We start from the raw sequence: 20705 nt of genomic DNA on the forward strand, positions 1-20705 counted from the left end.
TGCAAGTGCTGGAGGGGAATTAGAATTCTTCTTCCCATCCCAGATCAAGGTCACTGCTAGTGGGAAGACTCTAAACTTCCCCCTGAACGTAGCCCTAAGAGAAGGCTCATTAAACAGAGAAACTTCTTTAGGCACACTTAAGGGAGATTTCAAACCACTTCAGCTCCCCCCCTTTTTTTCCCCAAGGACCAACCTCAATTGATGGAATGCAGTGGTGCAGGCCCTGATGCCACTTGGAAGACAGAGGAATAAGACAATAGAATTTCAATTGTGCTTGGCCCAAAAAGAATCCAGGCAGGAAGCGATCAGGGTTGATGCTGGTGATCTGAGTTGGAACAGTTTTTCTGCTTCCTTGAACAGATACATACAAAGGAAGGGAAGGGGGGAAATATGCCAGCATGATTCAAAGGCTTTATTACTTCAATAGTTTACAGGTCGGGATTTCCATTTTTAATATTAGATTAAAACAAAAATAGGAGCTTTTCACACTAAAAGGAGGGAAAGACGCAATCTTGTATTTCTCCCGGTCCTTGGGCCAGCTGGATTTCTTTGAACTCTTGGGGATAGTGGAAGGGGCAGGACGGTTTGGGTCATCCGCTGTTTCTGAAGCAAGTCTGCGTAGGGTGTGAAGAGGGCAAAGGTTGATGCGAAGAATACCTGGCTAGATATGAAGCCAAAGCAAGAGGTGAGCCGCAGCGAAAAGGGTTTCAATGCAAACCCGACTGTCTCACCGAGCTCCAACCAGAGCTACCACAGCGCATGAGCAGCCACTTCAAATGCAACAGCAAGTGGGCACGGTTAGGCCACCCCTAATCAGTGCAGTGGGTGGGGAGCTTCTTCTCTGTGTTTACTGCCATTAAAGGAAACCCCCACCCCTGCGGTCTGGCAACGAAGGACTCCACAAAAAACCTCCCCACCTCTTCCTACTGCAGTGGAGGCCAGCCCTAAACCTGACCTGTGGAGTCAGATTTCCATCCACGGCAGGCACAGGTTTACCCGAAGAAGTTCGGGGAGGCTCCCTACAGGCTAGTACTTTGGGGTAGGGGGCGATGGAAGTCAGGGTTCTGAGCTGGCTCATGGAGCAGCTTTACAAAGAATGTCAGCACCAGCGGAGCACGGTCTCCTCGTTCACCCAGCTAGCGGGTTAGGATTAAATGCCAGATGACAGCAGCCTAGGCCTGACATGCCAGAGACGTCGCACAGGTGAGGGGCTAGAGTTGATTGCAATCATAGAGCCTGAGCACAAAGTCAGGGTGATGGCCTTGGACCGACCTCGGTAGGTTTTAATTTCAGAAGGAGGTGGTTAGAGCACAGGGTGGCAGGACTGGGGGGAGGTAAGCATTGTATGTGTAATGTGAGGGCTAGAATGCCATGTTAGCCCCTTGGTGCTAAGCCCTTGTAGCTGGGCTGCTGGTGTTCCCAGGAGCACTGCACATCTCGCAGGGGAATTCTCAGCCTTGTGTTTCACGGTGGATATTGGATTACCTAGCTCCAATAGTGCAGAAGGGAGAGGGTTAGGACTATTAACAAAACACAATGGCACTGCTGATTGGGCCAGCGAGCAGCGTTTAAAGGGCTGGGCCAACGCAGAGCAGGGTGTCGAACTGGTGCCTTCACGCAGAAGGTGGGAGAAAGTCATTTTGACCCCTTGCGTTAGTTGCCGTGGTACAAGATCCACATTCCCCTTGCGAGGGGGAAACGCACCCCAGGCGCCAAGAGGCCCCAGCCTGCTCTTCATGAGGAGTGTTCTCTGAAGTCCCGTTCTGATCTCCCGCTGCGAAGCCCTAGGATTCCCGCACACGGGCTGTGGGGAAAGCTGCGTAGAGAAGCGATAGCACCTTACAGTCTGCACTGTGCTAGGTCAGCAAGATCCTTTGCTTTCCCCTTGGAGATGGAAGGGAGGGCAGAGAACGACAAGTGGCTGCATTGGAAGAGTTTCCTCTAATCCTGTCCACAGCCTCGATTCCACTCCCCCCCCTGCTGGGTCACTGACTGACGCCGAGGGAACAGCAGCAGGCAGGATGGTGGCCTAGCAATTAGGGTTAAACCCACTCCTAGCCCATTACCTCCTCCCAGAACAACCTAGTGCTGCTTGACCCGCCTTCTTCACACTGTTCTCTTGCCACGTGTCACCAGCTCTGCACTGCAAGAGGATTCTTGCAAAGAAGGTCTTAGGGCAGCTACAGCAGAGACAGGGATAAAAAGAGGACACTTCCGTTCGAACGGGGGTTAAACGTGGTGTGAGGCAGCTCAGGTGTCTAGACAGTCATGGATGGCAATGGGAGTGCCCACGTGGCAGTGCCCGATTTGGTACAATACTCTCAGCTCTCCAGGGTGGGCAGGAGCGACCTTTCTAAAATGACGACCACGATTTTAAAAGTTAAAGATTGAGTTAATCCATCCGGGTTGCTTGGGCCCAGCTGCCTGAGGATATAAAAAAAGGGGCTGCTCTGGAGAGGTCTGTATGCAACGGACAGTTTCAGAACATCTGCAGCGGGCAAGGCTCCAGCCAAGATCGGGGAGCCAGGCTCCCTGGGGCGCCCCGAGAAGAGCTGTACGCATCTGTTTGGATCAGGAAGCCTCATGTTTAATTAGGAGTCCAATAACAGGGCACAAAAGAGATGGAGCGGGGGTGGGGGAATAAATGAAGCAAGGTTCCTTGGGTGGCTTGGTTTTCTTACGTGTTTGAAGGAAGCCCTAGGGCTCAGCCCTGTCCTCGGGGGGATGGGCTGGCTTCTTTCCAGTTCTATTTTTGGCTGTTGTAGGTCATGTGCCTCTGGTTCATTGGGTTGTCTGGGGACCTCATCCACTCCTTCTTGAGGAGCTGCTTGAGCTGGGAGAGGCGCATGTTGGGGTTCTCCTGCTTCAGGCGTGGCAGGTTGATCTCTTCAAACGTGGCAAAGGCAGCTTTCATCCGGCGCTCTGGGTGACGGTCCAGGTCGTCAGCAACACTGTTGGGAGAATAATACTGGAAATAAGAACCTCAGTCGCTTCTAGCTCAGCCCAGGCCCTTGGGAAGAACCCTATCCTGGTCAGAGGCTGGGCTAGATCATTGGCCAGTTCCAGTTCTAACCACGTCATCTAGGGCTGAGTGTCCTTAGCAGTGACAGTGTCTGGAGGATGCTTCAGTCAGAAAAGTGGTGCTGGAAAGGCACATGCCAGCTCTGCTCCCCAGGCATCTCCAGTCTGCCCACTCAGACACACCAGCTCTAACCCCTGCACAGAACAGTAGATAGAGCGCCGGGAAAGCCTTCCACATCAAACAGGATGGTTGGCAGAGTTCAGGAGCACACTGGAAGCAGAAAGAGGACAGCTGGCTTTTCTGATCCCAGGGGAGTTTCAAAAGGAGGCCTTAGCCCCATTCGTAAATGCAGCAAAACGAATACCTCCAAGGACAAACAGAAAAAGCAATGATGCTCCCCCTTCGTTATTCTGACTGACTGTGTGTGACGTTATCTGATTAAAATACGACTATATAGACCGTTGTTGCAACCACTGTTATATATCTGCAGCAAATCTTGTCGAGTGAGGTGTCTATGAAAAGGTTATGATTGGCTAGTTATGATTATGCTATCTGTATGCATGTATGATTTTTGTATAAATTAATTAATGGAGATATCCTATCTCCTAGAACTGGAAGGGACCTTGAAAGGTCATTGAGTCCAGCCCCCTGCCTTCACTAGCAGGACCAAGTACTGATTTTGCCCCAGATCCCTAAGTGGCCCACTCAAGGATTGAACTCACAACCCTGGGTTTAGCAGGCCAATGCTCAAACCACTGAGCTATCCCTCCCCCCGTGACATTATAAGTATTGGCTCTATACCTGGATTTCAAATGTTGGCTCCTGGGGTACCGCCCAGAAGGTAGCGCCCAGCACATCTTGGAGGGACTATTCAAATTGAGTGGCCCATCGAAAGAACATTTAACAGACAACGGACCATGGGAGACGCCCATCTCCACTGAATGGAATTTACTGCTGTGACTAGGCAGGATGCATGGACATGGGACTTGCCCATGTAACTCCAAACTCCATCTTGCTGGTGTAATTTTCCACAGTAAGAACAACGGGATGCCCTCCACAGGGCACAAAGCTATAAAAGGCCCTGGAAACATCTCCACTGTCTTCAATCCTGCTTCTTACCTCTAGAGGAACTTTGCTACAAACTGCAGCTCTGAACAAAGGACGAAGGACCCATACAAGCTGTGGATGTACTCCAGAGACTTGACTTAAGCCAGCAGTTTATTCCATCACTGCTACAAGCCTGAACCAAGAACTTTCCCATTACTGGATGTAATTGATTTCATTTAACCAATTTTAACTCTCACCTTTTATAAATAAACCTTTAGATTTTAGATACTAAAGGATTGGCATCAGCGTGATTTTTGGATAAGATCTACGTTCTATATTGACTTGGGTGTGTGGCTGGTCCTTTGGGATCAGAAGAACCTATTATTTGATAAGACTGGTTGTAAAGAAGCATTCATCTCTGAACCCAGTGCTATTGGTGGCGACACAAGAACTGGAATGCCTGAGGAAACTGCCTCTCTGTTTTCTTGTTAGCCAGTGTGGTGAAACAGGAGTTTATTTTGTGGCTGTTTGGTATATCTTATAAAAGAATAACCACCAGTTCTGGGTTGTGTTTGCCCCATTTCTCAGCAGTTCGTCCTGAATTTGGCATCCTCAGTGGTGACCCACTACATGCTTTCAGAAAGTTTCGCTTTTTAGGCAGGGATTAGAGGCTGATGGACTTGCCTTGTTCTTGCTGCATCAGAGATGGATAGCTACATTTTTTAAGTGGTAAAACACCCAAAGGTGCCTGGGCTGCCACCTCCAGGGCAGGGCTGCTTCTGGGGAATCTCTAAGGAAACCAGTCCCTTCCAAGGGAAGCACCATGAAGCTATGGCCAAATACCTGAGGACTGCAATAGCATCTTCAATGGTTCTGGCTTCCACCGTGCCTTCCTCCAACACTCTTCTGTTGATGTTTTCCTCCAAGGGAACATCCAGGTGGCTCTTCTGCTTCTCCACTGGAATAGGAAGGGGGAAAAAAATTTAGCTCGCAGCTAGATGAAGCCTTTGAGAGGTACGGACATGCCGGGGCAGGAGTATTCATTTGGCTGGCACTCTGAAGAAGGCCAATACCTGAAGGTTTAAACAAGTCTGGTATCCAGAGTGACACAACAGCAACTTAGAGTGAAATGCTAGTTTAGCCTCCTAGGATCAGAACCTCTCCTCTCTCTCTGGGGCTTGGAGATACTGGGACCAGTTAGACACAGCAGCTAGGAGTCCCTAGCAGGGATGCAACAAGGGTGCATCATTGGGACATGGGAAGTCGGGGTTCTCTAGCCCCCAGGACATCTTGCACTTTGCCAAAGACAGACAGACGTGGCTTGCTCTCTGGGGCGCTCAAGGGGCCTGAGCAGCCCGCCTGCGAGGCATACCAAACCCTCGTGCTAGTAGGGGACATTCAGTGGTATAATGATGGGGAAGCAGCAAACCTTCATCTCCATTCTCCTTCTGTTGCTGGTCTTTCCGGATGGTCTCTTCAATCTGAGCCCTGGTGATCTTGCCTGGGGTGATTGGTTTCGGTAACTTCCCTTTCAGCTTCGCATCTTCCTCTTCCAGCAGGCGCTGCATCTCCTTCTTGCGCTCCAGCTGCTCCAGACGGCGCTTCTCCCTCTCCTCCTGGAAGGGAGAGACAATGTGAGGTCACTTCCTGCCCCAGGCCTCTTGTCCCACAATGCCCATTTCCACCATCAAATCAGCCACTTTATAGCAACTTAGGATCACAGGAGACAGATGGAAGAGACTCATTTTGATTCAATCCAGTCCACCCTCCTGCTAGGGCCGGAGAGAAAATGACTTGTATGGAGATGGGCATCTAGCTTCTTCATAATCTCAGCCCACCTGCTCTCCCTGCCCCTCACCTCCAATATCATACACCAGAGCCACCAAGCATGGACAATTGAGTCATCTTCCCAGAACCTCTTCCACTCAGAGCAAGATGCTCAAGAACGGCTTTAGAGCGAAGCCAGAACATGAGCGAGACTTGGTAGCTCTGCTACTACATGCAGGAACATGAGAGATCCCTTGTTTCTATCCAGAGACCCCCCAGTTGCTAGGGCAGCATGCCATAAGCACATGCTGCATTTGGATGAGGAACACCAGGCTGAAGGAGATTGGCGCCGGTCCGCATTTAGGACAAGTAATAAAACATGGGAACACAAAAGGTACCCAGCCTTTCCACTAGAGAGAGGATTACAATAGTGCATCACCCCCAGTGCAAGGGGGGGGGTGGGGTTAAGGCATTTCTTTATCACACTGCTGCTTTTATGTTTGCTCAGTAACCTTTTAGTTTCAAACTCTAGTCTCCCATCAACTTCTGCTGAATCACCATCGTGAGCGGTGTGTCACTCAACAACGACCCCTGCTGGCTGCCCAGGAGGAACAGAGTTCATTCAACCCATCCAGTCATGAGAATAAGGGGACATGCAACATGGTCCGGCACATGGGGTCCCCACCAGTGTTTGCAGCAGAGTTCATTGAAGCCCTGCTAGACTCATATTCTAGGCCCCTTCCCCAGGCTACCTCACAAAAAGTGGGCCAGGAATTTTGCCCATCATCCTGGGATTTCAAAGCCCATCTCAAAATAGTAATTAGATGAGGTAATTTCACACTCCCCGTGCGGTTGCCAATTCCCCCCCGCCCCACCTTCATCTGTAATCGTGTACTGGTTCACTGTGATGTCAGCGTGGTGAAATATAACCCGTCAATGGAGGAGAGAGATGCCGACCAAGACCGTTAACAATCAGGATAAGTTTTCCACTGTTAATTTTAATAAGAGTGAAAGGGTCAAAGTTTGAAAGTTCAGAAGTCCTGACATTCAGATCAAAAGGCTGAGCAGTTTCTCAGCTTTCTCCTTTTTTAAGGAGAGAATAAAAAGGCTAATCTGAATCTCTAAACTGAAGCAATTATTGTAGTCCTTAAGCAAGAAACACTGCCAATTTCACTCAAGACGTTGAACCTCCGTTTTGCTGGCGAAGGCACCGCTAGGAGACAATAGTGCAATTATACACGAAGACTTTAGCAGCTTTTGAGTTTTATCTTCATATTGGAGTCAAAGCCCCAGAGAGTTTCACAGCCAACAGCAACGTCATTCTGTCCAGCTTGATTTTGTCTGCCAGGGTCACAAAGCGACTCCACTCCCAATAGCAGCCCAGTACTTAGGTTAGTTCCGTGGCCACTTAACTATGGGTCTCATCCATTATTCACGGGGATGGGACAGCTAACTAATCAGGCGTTATCATCATGGGTTTTGCTCTGAAAGGCGGCTGCGGAGCAGAACGACTGAAGCAGTAATGCACCCTGCCTTGTTCACGGTGTTTAAGGAGTATGGTATTATGTATGCCCACTTTAGAGCCTGTAAATAAGGCTGGGTTTTAGAGCTACTGGGGAAAAACCATTTTCATTAAGCCATTCCTCAGCTTGGGAATTTAAGGAGCTTCAGATCAGACAGACAGACAGACAGCAATATAAAATGTGCCCCGGGAGCCACCGTATCAATCTGATGCAATACAGATAAGCCTTTCAATCCAGGCTGGGAAGTAGCCTACTAGCATACCTCAGATTTAGAGCAGCTACGATCCAGGATGGAAAAAAGCCACTATGGGGATGAAGTTTATTACAATTGGCAGGCTGCAAATTCTTGCTCACTAAGTGCTTTGTTCCGATGCCTTTGGAGATGACATTACGTTGTTCTAGCACTTGGCTCAGCCAGTCCTGGCCTGTCCCAGCGTGAGTCACCTCGTAACACATTAAGTAGGTTCCCTGGCTCCCACAAGAGCTGGATGAGCCCACTTGCTTTACATTGCCTCTCTCCATTCAGTTATAGACTCATAGACTTTAAGGTCAGAAGGGACCAATATGGTCATCTAGTCTGACCTCCCGCATGATGCAGGCCACAAAAGCTGACCCCCCTACTTTCCCTTAACTCTGCTGTTGAAGTCTCTTGATCGTGATCTAAAGACTTCAAGTTGCAGAGAATCTTCCAGCTTGCGACCCCTGCCCTATGCTGCGGAGGAAGGCGAAAAACCTCCAGGGCCTCTGCCAATCTACCCTGGAGGAAAATTCCTTCCCGACCCCAAATATGGCGATCAGTAGAACCCCGAGCATACAGGCAAGATTCTCTAGCCAGACCCTCATTTTACCAGCGATGGCCGTTATTGCCTAATTGACTAAAATCACTTTATCCCATCAAACCATTCCCTCCATAAACTTATCTAGCCTAATCTTGAAGCCAGAGAGGTCTTTCGCCCCCACCGTTTCCCTCGGAAGGCTGTTCCAAAATTTCACCCCTCTGACGGTTAGAAACCTTCGTCTAATTTCAAGCCTAAATTTCCCCACGGCCAGTTTATATCCATTCGTTCTCGTGTCCACATTAGTACTGAGCTGAAATAATTCCTCTCCCTCCCTGGTATTTATCCCTTTGATATATTTAAAGAGAGCAATCATATCCCCCCTCAGCCTTCTTTTGGTTAGGCTAAACAAACCAAGCTCCTTGAGTCTCCTTTCATAGGAAAGGTTTTCCATTCCTCGGATCATCCTAGTGGCCCTAGGGTTTCTTGATCTTATCTGATCAACTGCCTTAGATGAGCAGGTGCTTCAGACTCCATTAAAGAGGGTAGAGCGTCACAGATAGAAGGGTCTTTCCAGGTCATTTGCATTAATGCTTTAAGTTCAGGGTGAACCACCAAAACCAAAAGCCATTCATCGTTTTTCACTGGCTCTGATGCAAGAACAGATTCACCCATCAGCATTTAACCCATTAACAGATGGCAGAATGAAATCCAGCTCCCCTGGTACCGCACCACCGCAGAGTGGACACGGCTAAGAAGGGCTGTGGCAGTAGCCAGCAGGTGTGTCGCAAAGCTACAATTTCTGCTGTCACTACACTTCGTTCTCTCTGGCCCTGATACTGCCCTTTCCTCTGCAAGCTCAAATCTCTTCAATTCTTGCCTGCTCTCGCGCAAGTCCCATTCAACACGCCCTCCTGTAGGGGATATTCCCTGCCCAAACCCCTGTATTTCTGGGCAGCTAGAAGAATTCACTGCAGGGCTGCTTTATGGGGGGTTTTGTGGGTTTTTTTTTTTTTTAAAAAAGCTTTAAAAATCTTGTTAAGTAAGTAACTTCTGACTTTAATAGCAGAAGGTTTTCCTACAAGTACCAACTGCTTACTACGAAAGTAAAGCCTGGCCCTGCCACAATGGAGGATTTTAAAGCCCTCGTTACAAATTCAGACTAAGCTATGAAGAGTCTATTACACATTGATGTTCTCCGCCGCAGGAGATCTTACTTGCAGTTGGATTTAAAAGCCCCCACATATGGTCACCGTTAAACACAAGTGGAGCTCTCCATCCTGACACAGCAGTTTGTCGGTGAACCACTGCGCATCCAAAGCCACGCTTCCAAGCCACAGCTGTGAGAACTGACAGCGTTGGGCTGCATCCAGCAGCCCTCATCCTTCTTAGCTACAGCTGCCGTTTCTTTGTCCAATCCACAAGCAATCTGGCACTTTTTCTAATTGCAGGGAACAGTTCTGATGAGCAGGTCCCGTACGAAATGCATCTCTCAACCCCCCGTCCTGGTGCTTGTGTCTCTCTCAACAAGGCAGCCTGGAGGCAAGGGGGGGGCAAAAAGGGATGGTTTACCCCAGGCCCTCCACTTGAGAGGGCCTTAAACCCCGTGGCAGGTGGGGGTCACAGCACCACTCACTGAAATTTGGCCCCTCCACCATGACAGAGGGGCTGCGGGGCCAAACCTGAGTGGTACTGCTACCCTATGTGCCGGATTGCAACGCCACTCACTGAAGTTTTCCCCCACAGCACTTCCTAAGCCTAGCTGAGCAAGTAACCACAGACAGAATATTCTTGCATCTCCCGTTGCATCTTTCCACTTCTCTGGGGTAAGGCAGTTCTGTTAGACAGCTGACTCACACTGGGATTCCTGCCTAGCCTGCTAGAATCTGTTTCAAACTGTTCACAGCCTTCCATTCACTTTTAAAAGGTTAGTGTATCTGGAGAAACCACGAAGATGAGAGATTCATCCCTGTATTTGCTCTGAATAAAGAAGAGCCACGCATACTCCCCATTTGACACAGACTTGCTGAGTATGAAATAGACCGACTCCGCCAGTGCTGCAATTCCATTTCATGCGCTTGCTAATAAAAGCAGAGCGACAGACATTTGCTCCTCTTAAAGCTAACTGGGCACGGCTGCAGATACAGCAATGGTATCACGAGAGACAGCAGACTCTAGTGGCACGCCCGCTTAAGAGGTGATGCAACTTGTGTTTGTTCTTTCCTAGCTCTTCATTCCACATGCACCAGCTCCAAGGTCTCTCAACAATATTTTCACGCAGAAGGTCGGGGAGCATAGCCTGGTCAGACGCACGCCTCATCTAGGCGAAGGTCCAAGAACATGGATTAGGGTTGGCAGAACCGTTGCCGGAGCCACCTCGAACACTACGTCACGTACCAAGAAGGGACAGGTGGGTCCATGGCAGGACAACGCAGGTTATATACAGCAGTCGTCAGTGGCAGCCTTAGGCCTGTGCGCTCTCTGCCGCCTGCCTAAATGACCACTCAAGGGTTCCCTCTGCTCCCCATCAATATCACATCTTCGGAACCACTGTGTTACAGTTCCACCAGAGGCAGAAGAAATCACTGACCACAACAGCTACCTGAGAGCGTGCGTAAGTAATTTAATTAGACCTATAGTGAACACAGGAGAACCAGCAGAGTATTCATGATACTGGTGTTGTGTGTCTAGAACATGGATTACTGTAAAGCGAAACTATTCTCAGACCGCTTTGTCCTCTCTCTGATGCGCAAGTGTGACTGAACAAGGTAACCAAAAGAAATCCCTGGCACAGTAAGCACCTTTGTGATACTACCAGTCTGGCTGTAGGTATGAATAATTCAAGAGGCAGATAAGGAGCGGATATACAAGTGCTAATGAGCTGAGGGAGGGAACCCCGACATTTCAGGACAGAAACATTATTTATAGTTAGAGAAAATGTATATTTTATTCCCTTTGCTAGTAGGGTAACTTGTTCTATAAGACAGCTAGCTCAGCCACGGGTTTCTACACTGCGACTCCACTGGTCTCTCTGCATTCCTATATCCCTTTTCAAAATAGGATCCTCGAGTAATAAGCGGCCCACTTCATTTTACAGGATGGGGAAACTGAGGCAGAGAAGGGCAGCAACTTGTGCTCTCTTCCCTCCAGCTCATGCTGCAAGTTAGTAGCTAAGTGGACAGACCCCAGGAATCTCGACTCCTAGTTCCTTGCTCTGACCACTAGCCAACACTACTCCCTGCTCTCTAATGTTTACAACTGAGAGGCTCCACTTCCAGAAAGTAATCAAGCCCAAATCATTACTAATTTGTCACAAGGCATGCAAAATATACACGATCAGATTTCACTATCAGCACTTGGCTTTCCACCCTGCTCTGGGCCTTTAGTAGGGTTCAAAGCTGGAAGACCCTGTTGCAGTCCCGGGAGGTCTGCAGCATTGAATCACGGGCGGCTGAGTAATAAGGCTTGCGGGCACATGAGGACCAGCGTTTAACCAATTCACAGCACGTTCCTGAGTGTACAAATGTCAATTTCCTTAATGGGCTGACAGCGCAGAGGTCAGTCGTTCAGGGGAAGGAGCCTTTATGGAAGAGGTCTCTACAGATTGGCAACAGCTGAAATTCCATGCCACGAATGAGTGTTTAAATAGTTATGGGGCTGTCTCATTTCCACTGAGGGGGCTTTTCTTACATTAGAGACAATGTACAATTTATATTTCTGCTTTTGACTCACAGGAGCTCCTTAAGAAAGGAATTTAAATACTTCATCAGGTTGAGCCAGAAGTAACTCCTAGTTGTGTGTATCACCGCAATGAATCAGCACGAGTGCTCTAATGAAAGGGACATTTCAGTTTTTATAAGTGAAACATACAAGCAAAGCAATCAGCCAGCTGGAAGAGAAACCCCCAACAACATCAGAGTCAAGGGGGCACAGGAAAGGAAAATTTCCTTGGCCGGACATTCTGCTCACACGCCTTTCTAGCGATTCAAAATAAAATTTCCAGCCTTGCAAAGAACTGGCCAAGTGAGAACCGACTCATTAAATTTCACAATGAATTCCCTCCTCCTAGATAGAGGGAGAAAAGTCACAGCCGTGTGGCTCTGAGCAAATGGTCAAATGAAGTGGCTGTGCTCCCAATCAACCTCTTCGCGGGAGACTCGGAGGCACACCACAGAGATCTCTGCTGGAAGGGCAAAGAGTCGTTACTTCTCACAGAGCAGAGGAACTAGGCAACGCAAAGTCGGATACGGTCAGGAGAGGGGCGTATAAGCAAGCTGGAATAAGAATACTGAGCGTGCATATGGGCCTTTGAGGTTCTCCACGTCTGTCAGATTGATCAGCCCTCAAAAACCCCCCACGTAGATCCATTTTACAGATGGGGGGGGGGGGGAAAACAGAGGTAAAGGTCTCAGAACTTGACTGAAGTCACAGCAAGTCAGTGGCAAAGCTGGAATTAGCAGTTAGGCCTGAGCCCAGATCTCCTAGTCCTCTTGCGCTCTTGCCACCAGACCCCACTCCCCCTTCATTTCTCACTCACCCCCAAGCTCAGTGCCGCTCCTGTAGCTGCAGCGAGCATCCGCCTCAGCACCCGGACGTGGGGCCTAGTTACCCCATCTGTTTAACAGTCCATTTAACCAAAACTTGCCTGCCTGCGATAACACTACAGTATGAGGAGATTAGTGTACAGAGGGGCCAACCTGTACCCCAGAATTCAGACTAATGTGACCAGGAGCGTCAGAGGAGTCAGATGCCAGCAGAGCTTTGGGAGACATCTGTACCCTTCTAACACATGACTGTATCCATCACTGGAAAGAGGTCTTAAATGCACAGACCTTTAATTTGCTGGCTATCACAATAAGCCTGCTCTCTTTGAAAGGAGGTGGCCATGGATTCCCTCCATTCCAACTGGGGTGCAGAAGCTAACAGGAGAGACCTCCTGAAGCCTGACATTTGAAGAAGCCTGCGAAGCAGAGAGAAGTGGAGGGAAACAGCATGGTACTTCCACTTCCAGACACGCGCTGTGGAGGGAGAGTGTAAAAGGGATTCCAGGCAGCTGGCTGCATAGGTCACCCATGGCAGGTAACGGCTTTCCTGGCACTTCAAAGCTCCCTTTAGCTGAAGCACAGCGTGAAGCGGCCAGTAAGTGGAAGACCAGTCAAAACACTGTTTGAATCACTTTAAACGGCCCCTCCCCTTGCTGAAAGGACAGCTATCACTCCCGGAGGAATTCTGCACCGAAAAATTAAAAGTTCTGCACACAATTTTTTAAAGTCTGCAAAATTCTGCCTATTTTATTTCTCAAAACAACAATATAATCACGCCAGTTTCAATTACTTTGGTAATTTATTATTGCAAAATACCTGTCAGCAAGTGTCTAACAATACAGACAACAAAAGAGATTCCCCCAGGAGCAGTGAGTTAAAGAAACCCCTACTACAACCCAGTTCCTGATTCCCTGTTATGCTTTCGTTGGGCATCTCAGTCTGGGTATGTCACATGCCAATTGGGCACATCTTAGGGGACAATTTTGCCCCTCTGGTCGATTCTCATTTTTTCACCCTGCCCCTGTAGGGTTACCATATGTCAAGTTCGCAAATAGAGGACAGTGCCGGAGGAATGAAAACAGGTGTGCGTGTGTACTGGCATGGAGTATTTTGGGGGTTCTGGAGCACCCCACCAGCCCAGACACACGCACCCTCTTCCCCCAGAGCCCAGCAGCAGGCTCCACTCCACCTAGGAGGAGTGAGTAGGGGTAGTCTGGCCAGTCTCCAAAGGGCACTCCCACCCAGCAGGGAGGACACCCCCATGAGGGTACTGATAGACCGGCTCGCAGCCAAGATCTTTTCCCCCATTAGAACAGTGCATGGTTCTCCCAAGACGGCACAGGACCATAGCTGAGTTTCCTACACACAGCCAGCTTTAATCATCTCTGCAATGCGGGCTGGGGCAGCCCACCATTTGGCTGAGCACAGAGGAGATTTAATGGATGTCAGAGTAGCATCTTCCTCCAACATGGGAAGGAGAAGCTTTCTTGCTACCATTTCTACCCCCACTCTCAACAGCGGGGCAGCATTGCCATGTGTTATCCTCCACCTCAGAAGCAGCCGCATTTTTGCGGTGCTGGATGTACAAAGTTGTAAATGAGATTAATGCAAGACCACCACTTAGCGCTCATTTTCCCTTTAGCCGTGTCTCCTCACCTCCAAGCATAATTTTATTTGAAGAACATTTTCTCTCAAGAGATGTATTTAAAAAAAATAACAAACCTCTGAATCTGGACAGCATTTTGAATATTCGCTTTGTGCTTTCAGCAAATGCAACATTATTTGTGTCACAGGAGCCTTAGACAGTTAGTCAATTTGCCAACTCTTCCCCGAATACTTGGTAGATCTGTTCAGAGCTCCCTGCAGACTCACCTCACCCCTTGCTTCAGCATTCAAGGGTATTCCACAGCCAGACTGCACTTTAGTTAATTGCAAGAGGAAAAACACATGACACTTTAGCAGGGCGGGGCTAAGGTAATGCACTGAGGCAACAGGCTGGCTTTTAGATGAGGAGGCATGTGCTGGGGGCAGGGGAGAGTGAGGAGGGGGACGACAGAGAGGCGTAGAACAGACGTGTTTTACCTGGTTGGTCTACATTTACACCCCAACCTTGCACAATGGGCCTTTCCATTTCCGGCCTTCTGATCGGGAATGGCAGGGTACGGAGCCAGGTCAAGGTTGAAAGGCACGGGACAGAGCGGTGTTTAGAGGGGTAAGGGCACTACCACAAACTATACTATGGACAATTGCACATCCAGGCTCCCTTGCGCTGGCCATGGTGAGACAAACTGCACCCCAAGGGCTTCAATCTGAAATGGACACAACAAAAGACAGGAAGGGATGCAGAGACAGGACTTGCCCAAGGTCATACAGCAGGGCAGCCGCAGAGTGGAACAGAAACCAGGTGCAAGTCCCAGTTCAGTGCCCTACCCACTGGGCCCTGCTGCCTGGGTCTAGTTTGTACGATTTGCCCCTCATGCATGAACACAAAAGCCAGACTCCCCTATGGCGAGTGACAAGAAGTGGTCTGTTGCTAGAAATACTGGAGACTAGAAATCGATGCCTGATGTTAGCTCAGACACTCCGTTATGCAGCAAAGCCAGAATATATATACACTGTTCTCCATTAGCAGAGATCATCTCAAAACGCTGTAGGTTTAAAGACACAGCAAGACAAATGCCACAGGTGAGTCATCCAATAACAGGCGCCAGCCGATCAGCCAAGCCTTGATGTTGCCTTTTAGACATTAAACTTCCTAATGACCAGATATTACGGTGCCACCATACGGGCTGTGCCTATAGTGCTTAAACGAGCCCACCAAATTGTTTTGTGCAGAGAGTCACTGAACCCTGAAATGACTCAGAGAGGCAGCAGCTTGAGGAAAATAGCACGCTACATCCTAATTCACAACACAAGGGCTTTGGTGGTTAGCATCTGCCAGGGACAGGAGGGAGAAGGGGCGTTTTAAAAACCAAAAACCCAACACACCCTGCAGCATTCTATCCCCACGGCTTTCATTCATTCTGTCTATCCGAGGAGGTTTGTTATTGTGCAGGAAATCAGGAGGTAATGGGTCTTTGTGTCGGCCCCATGCAGTAATACATTACTGCCACCACCTGGACAGATTTGGGGAGAGTCGTTTTGGTCCTGAATGAAGATGATGTTAAGGGCATGTCCACACTGCAACATCCCCCCCCCCCCCCCCCCGGGCTGGCCCGAGTCAGCTGACTGGAGCTAGAACACTGCAGTGTAGACATTCGGAGCCTGAGCCCTGAGACCCCAGGAGGGGAGAGAGTCCCAGAGCCCAGGCTCCAGCCCAAGCCTTAATGTCTACACTGCAATTTTACAGCCCCACACCCTGAGTGAGCTGCCCCAGGCCAGCCGGGGGTGTTTTACTGCAATGTAGACTTACCCTTAGAGACGGTCCTCCTACACGCACTGTAACTGAGAGCAGCACAAGTCCCTCTTGCGCCGAGGGAGGCTATTCCCCTGCTAGATACCATCCTTTGGCAGATCCTGTCCGAACACGTTTGATGGATTCTTGAGTCCTATTTGGGCACCTGCCTTCCTAAAATCAGAGTCCATATAAATTCTCTGTTTTACCCCAATCCTTCCCAGACAATTCAGTCATTAACGGCTATTCAGCGACACATACAAAGGTCTTAAAAGCTTTGCCAGCAAAACTGTGTCATCGGGGCAGGATTCCTCACCCCCGACCAATAAAGCCATGCCAGAAAAAGCCCCAGTGTAGACAGTTATAGGGGCAAAAAAGGCTTTTGGCCCAGCTAGCTGACCCTGGCTGGGGAACTGGAGGAGCTATACCAGCAACGGCACTCTTGCCTTTATACGCTGCATCACCACGAGGGAGACGGACGGTTTAGCTCGATGAATATATCGGGGCGGCCAAACTTACTGACCCTCTGAGCCACATACGATAATCTTCATCGCCTCGAGAGCCGGGCGCACCTGCCGGGGCTTGGCAGGTTTGAGTCCCACCAGAAGCCCCGAGCTCCCCTCCCCACCAGTCTATTAGGCGGAAAAGGGGTGGGGGGGCACCTCCGGGAGCCACACTTTAACCGTTCAAGAGCCGCTGTTTGGCCACCCCTGGAATAGATCTATACCGGCGAAGCGTTTCAGGAGTACACCAGGCCAAAGAGAGAGATGGTCTCAGTCCAGCTCCTAGTGGACAGGTCTCCACACAGCCACAATAAGAGAGAGGAAGGAGGCCTTGTGGTGAAGGCACTGGACAGGGACTCCAGAAATGTAGGTTCTGTTTCCAGCTGCACCACGGATTTCATGGGACATTTCCAGAGTCCCCAAGAGTAAGGCAGCGAGAGGAGGGCAAAGTATCCATCAAAGGCCACTGAATAAAATGCAAAGACATGACATTTTAGTGGAGCATGCCCAGGCCCTGAAATCGAGGGGTCTGTTTTATGTGCAGTGACTGCAAACTACAACCCCGGTGCACAGAGAATACTACCCCATGTCCCCATTTGCGACGGATATTCTTAAAGCTGCACCAGAATGCTGCAGTTGTGGAAAGTGCACGGTCTACTCTCCCTAAGGAGAGACAGAAGGTCGACGCCTCCACAAATTTCAGATATTCATGGAGCCAGGCATTAGTTTAGATTTTTCACAACTGATTAGCAGCTTCCTAAGACTGCGGCCTGGGCAGCATCTTCAGGCTACGCTTGCACATATTAAGATGTGACGCAGATCGCGATTAAATTAAGCTCAGCAAAGAGACCCTTTCGAAGGGTGAAGGAAAGGAGACAGAAGAGGAGAGGGGAAAGATGCCAAGAAACTCCAATATTACATTTTGTCTAACGCTCTCTCAGCTCAGCTGAGGAAGATTGCATCTCATGGCCACGTCCCCAGTCAAAGTACATTAGCAGCATTAAGACTTCAGAGGGAAGCTGAACCAAGCGGCTCGCTAAGCTATGATTACTTCAGTAACAATTTTCTGTCTGCAGAGGAAGAAAAAGCAAACTACACATGCCGAGTGCAGCCAACGCCCCCAAGTTTGAGAAGGTCAAACAATTCCTTGCAAACATTTTCTTTACAGGAAAAAAAAAAAAAAAAAAAAGTGTTTATAGACAGGCTCCTCAAGCCTCTTGCTCCATGAAACACATGGGGCTTATTTCTCATTCTGACGCCCAATGTGCAGCATGCCATGGAAGACAGCAGGAAAGAGACCAGAGATGAGTCGATGGGCATTAAAGACCAAAAGCTGATATCTCCAGATCAGAGACACTAGAAATGGAAATTCACGCTTAGGTATTTCTACAGCAGCCAGCCACTGGTCCTAGCACCCCCAACCTGATCAGACAAGGACTCTGCCACCCAGTCTGCAGTGCAGATTCTAACACAGCACGGATCTGCGCCAACCCTCACTCTCATGATCACAACAATGGCCCACGCTGCATGATGAGTTGAACAGGAAGCTGGCTGTGGTGGACCACTACAGCAGTCATCAGGTCGCAAGAGGAAGCCTAGAACACCAACCACTTAGTCCATCTCCTTCGGCAACGTGGGACTGTTCCCTCCACTTGGTTTTCCCAGTACTTTGCTTCAGCCAAGACGGCAGAAACAGAGGCCCCAGCTCAACCACTTTGCAATTCAGTAACTTAGAATCACCACCACAGTGATCAGCTTGTGCTGCACATTGGATGTAACTTAAATAGAGCCGCTGGCTCAGTGACCTTCTGCTTTATTGCCTACCCACTGCAATGCTCCCCAACACCTGGTTATGGCCTGATCTCAGGGTAAACACAACTGCTAGGCTCTCCGCCATTAGGCAGCAATGACTGGCCAGGAGAGAGTTTGGCACCGCATGCCGGCATGCTACTGAAGCACGAAGGGTGTCAGACTGCCACTTGCCATGCTGCAAGACACCAGGCCTTTCACTGTCAGAAGTGATGGCCAGGCATAAACACCCCTTTGGGCGCTAACTCAGAAAGACAGTTGAGCTACCCCACTGGTGGCAATTAAGTTTCTAGGAAACCCATGGAAGTAGTAAGATGTGCACTTGCTTGTGTATGGCTTGCATGGGGATTGTGAGAACTTCATAGCTTTGAACTGACACGGTAGGTCAAATAAAAATGTTACTGGAATGGGAGGTAAACTTACCTGACCTACAACATACAACACAATCTTCAAGTCTGAACGGTCCAGGAGTTCACATTGAACTGTTCCACCTATTGAACAGCTAAATGATTTACATACAGAGCACAGTAAGTGGATTAGAATCTAATTGGGGAAACTCATCTTTCCCAGAAAACCAGTGTTACAAAGGTGTGAAAGAGGCAAGAAAAAAAGTCATGTGCAATCATAAGAACGGCTGGACTGAGTCAGCCCAAAGGTCCATCTAGCCCAGTATCCTGTCTTCTGACAGTGGCCAATGCCAGGTGCCCCAGAGGGAATGAACAGAACAGGTGATCATCCAGTGATCCACCCCCGTCGCCTATTCCCAGCTTCTAGCAAACAGAAGCTATCCTTTGTGGATTATACATTTCTTTGATTTGCAGGAGATGGACAAAAGATTAGGGCCCATGTAGTCCAGGCTCCTGCAGGACTGTTCCCTATAACAGGTTCTTCTGCACTTTACCCAATTCAGTTTAAATTATTCCAATGGGGCACTCACCATTTCCCTTAGGAAGCAGCTCTATAATCTAACACAGCTTTGAGTTGTGCATTAACATTCATGCTCCTCAGTACATTCTGCTTCTGTTCGTTCCTAGGGTAGCAATGAGCTCTATCTACCGTTCCTGAAAAAGTCCAGGACAGTGCTTCTGGCACCAATGGTAGCCTTGGAACACAAGAATAGGAGAAGCCCCTGCAAGGTAAGTTGGGGTTCCCAGGTGTGAATGCAAGGACTTGCCACAAGGCTCCCTTACACACACATTCCCTCCCACCACACCACCCATCCATTTACCTTCCTTTGTTCCTTCCTCATGACGTGTTTGTCCTCATCCTTCCAGAAGGCATCTTCCAGCTCCTGCTGCCGCTTGGCATCGGCTGCTGCCTTCGCCTCGGCTTTCCTTGCGCGGGCAGCAGCCGACTTGGTGTTCTCGCCCTGGAACTTCTTGGGCATCCCTCAGGGTGCACTGCGGAGAAGAGGGGGAAAAAGCATTGCCAAAGTGCTTGCCCGGGCCGAGGGTTCAGGTGACAACCCCTGACAGACAGGGTCAGCTCTGATCCCAAATCCCATCGAGGAAGTTTCTTTTTCCAGCTGTGGCTATGTCTATGCTACAGAGCCTAGGCTGGTAGAGCTCCCTAGCAGAGATGCAGCCTGCAATGACTGATGGAGGGTCTCTGTCAGCGTAGGAACACCGGCTTAGCTACATCGGCAGCAGCCTATCAACAAAGCTGCAGCCACACTGGGGGGTTTGTCAGCACAGCTGTGTCGGTCAGGGGGGTGGGGTTTTTCACACCTCGGAATGACGGAGCTACTCTGACAGAACTTCTAAGTGTAGACCAAGTCTGAGCCAAACTGCTTCGAAATCACAGAGAGGCCAGACCGGTGGCTGACAGCAGAACTGAGAGCCAAGAACTCAACTTCTAACCCCAGTTCTCCCCCACCATCTGTAAAGTGGGGACAAGCACCCATACTAACTTGCTCACAGGGATGCAGCAAGGGCTAGTTAAGATTTGTAAAGTGCTTAGAAAATGAAAAGTGCAACATGAATGTCAAACAGTGTGGCTTGACCTGTGGAGAAACCTCCGCATAGAATATTTAGTTTCCATCACAATTTAGATTTAAGACCGACAGACTGGCCTTATTCCTGTCCGCTAAGCCACCCAACTTACATAAAAAACCCAGTCTGCTATGACTGCAGAATGAAATTCTAGCTTTCCTTAGAGACTTTGACCCTTACAGAGACAATTCAATTATCCAACAAAGCCAAAGGTCTGGAAAAACAAAGATTTTTCGTCATGTAAGCGGTTGTTACTGCACTAGAGGTCCTGTTTGTGCATTCTGAAGAAAACCAGTATTTCCTCTCTTAGAGCAAACTACAACCTCCAA

At 49.2% G+C, this 20705-nt stretch overlaps 1 protein-coding gene across 1 annotated transcript; it reads right to left on the reverse strand.

The window, feature by feature from the left end:
• Nucleotides 1-394: 394 nt before the first annotated feature.
• CCDC124 (coiled-coil domain containing 124) lies at nt 395-19785 on the reverse strand. The gene is made up of 4 exons (XM_029912273.1): nt 19614-19785; nt 5499-5685; nt 4913-5027; nt 395-2951 (listed from the first exon to the last, which is right to left on the reverse strand). Exons 1-4 carry the CDS (start codon nt 19770-19772, stop codon nt 2747-2749), a joined length of 666 nt encoding a protein of 221 aa, XP_029768133.1. The 5' UTR covers nt 19773-19785; the 3' UTR covers nt 395-2746.
• Between the last annotated feature and the right edge of the window lie 920 nt (nt 19786-20705).

This window comes from Terrapene carolina, unplaced genomic scaffold (assembly GCF_002925995.2).
Source record: "Terrapene carolina triunguis isolate 2854851 unplaced genomic scaffold, T_m_triunguis-2.0 Scaffold194, whole genome shotgun sequence".
Classification (NCBI taxonomy): Eukaryota; Metazoa; Chordata; order Testudines; family Emydidae; genus Terrapene; species Terrapene triunguis.

Excerpts from the sequence above, each read along its gene's own strand:
- CCDC124 (XM_029912273.1), bottom strand. The coding sequence starts at position 19,772 with ATGCCCAAGAAGTTCCAGGGCGAGAACACCAAGTCGGCTGCTGCCCGC. Across the intron at positions 5,028-5,498 it reads GAAGGAGAATGGAGATGAAG|TGGAGAAGCAGAAGAGCCAC; the intron begins GTTTGCTGCTTC and ends TTCCTATTCCAG. Across the intron at positions 2,952-4,912 it reads GATGCTATTGCAGTCCTCAG|TGTTGCTGACGACCTGGACC; the intron begins GTATTTGGCCAT and ends TTCTCCCAACAG.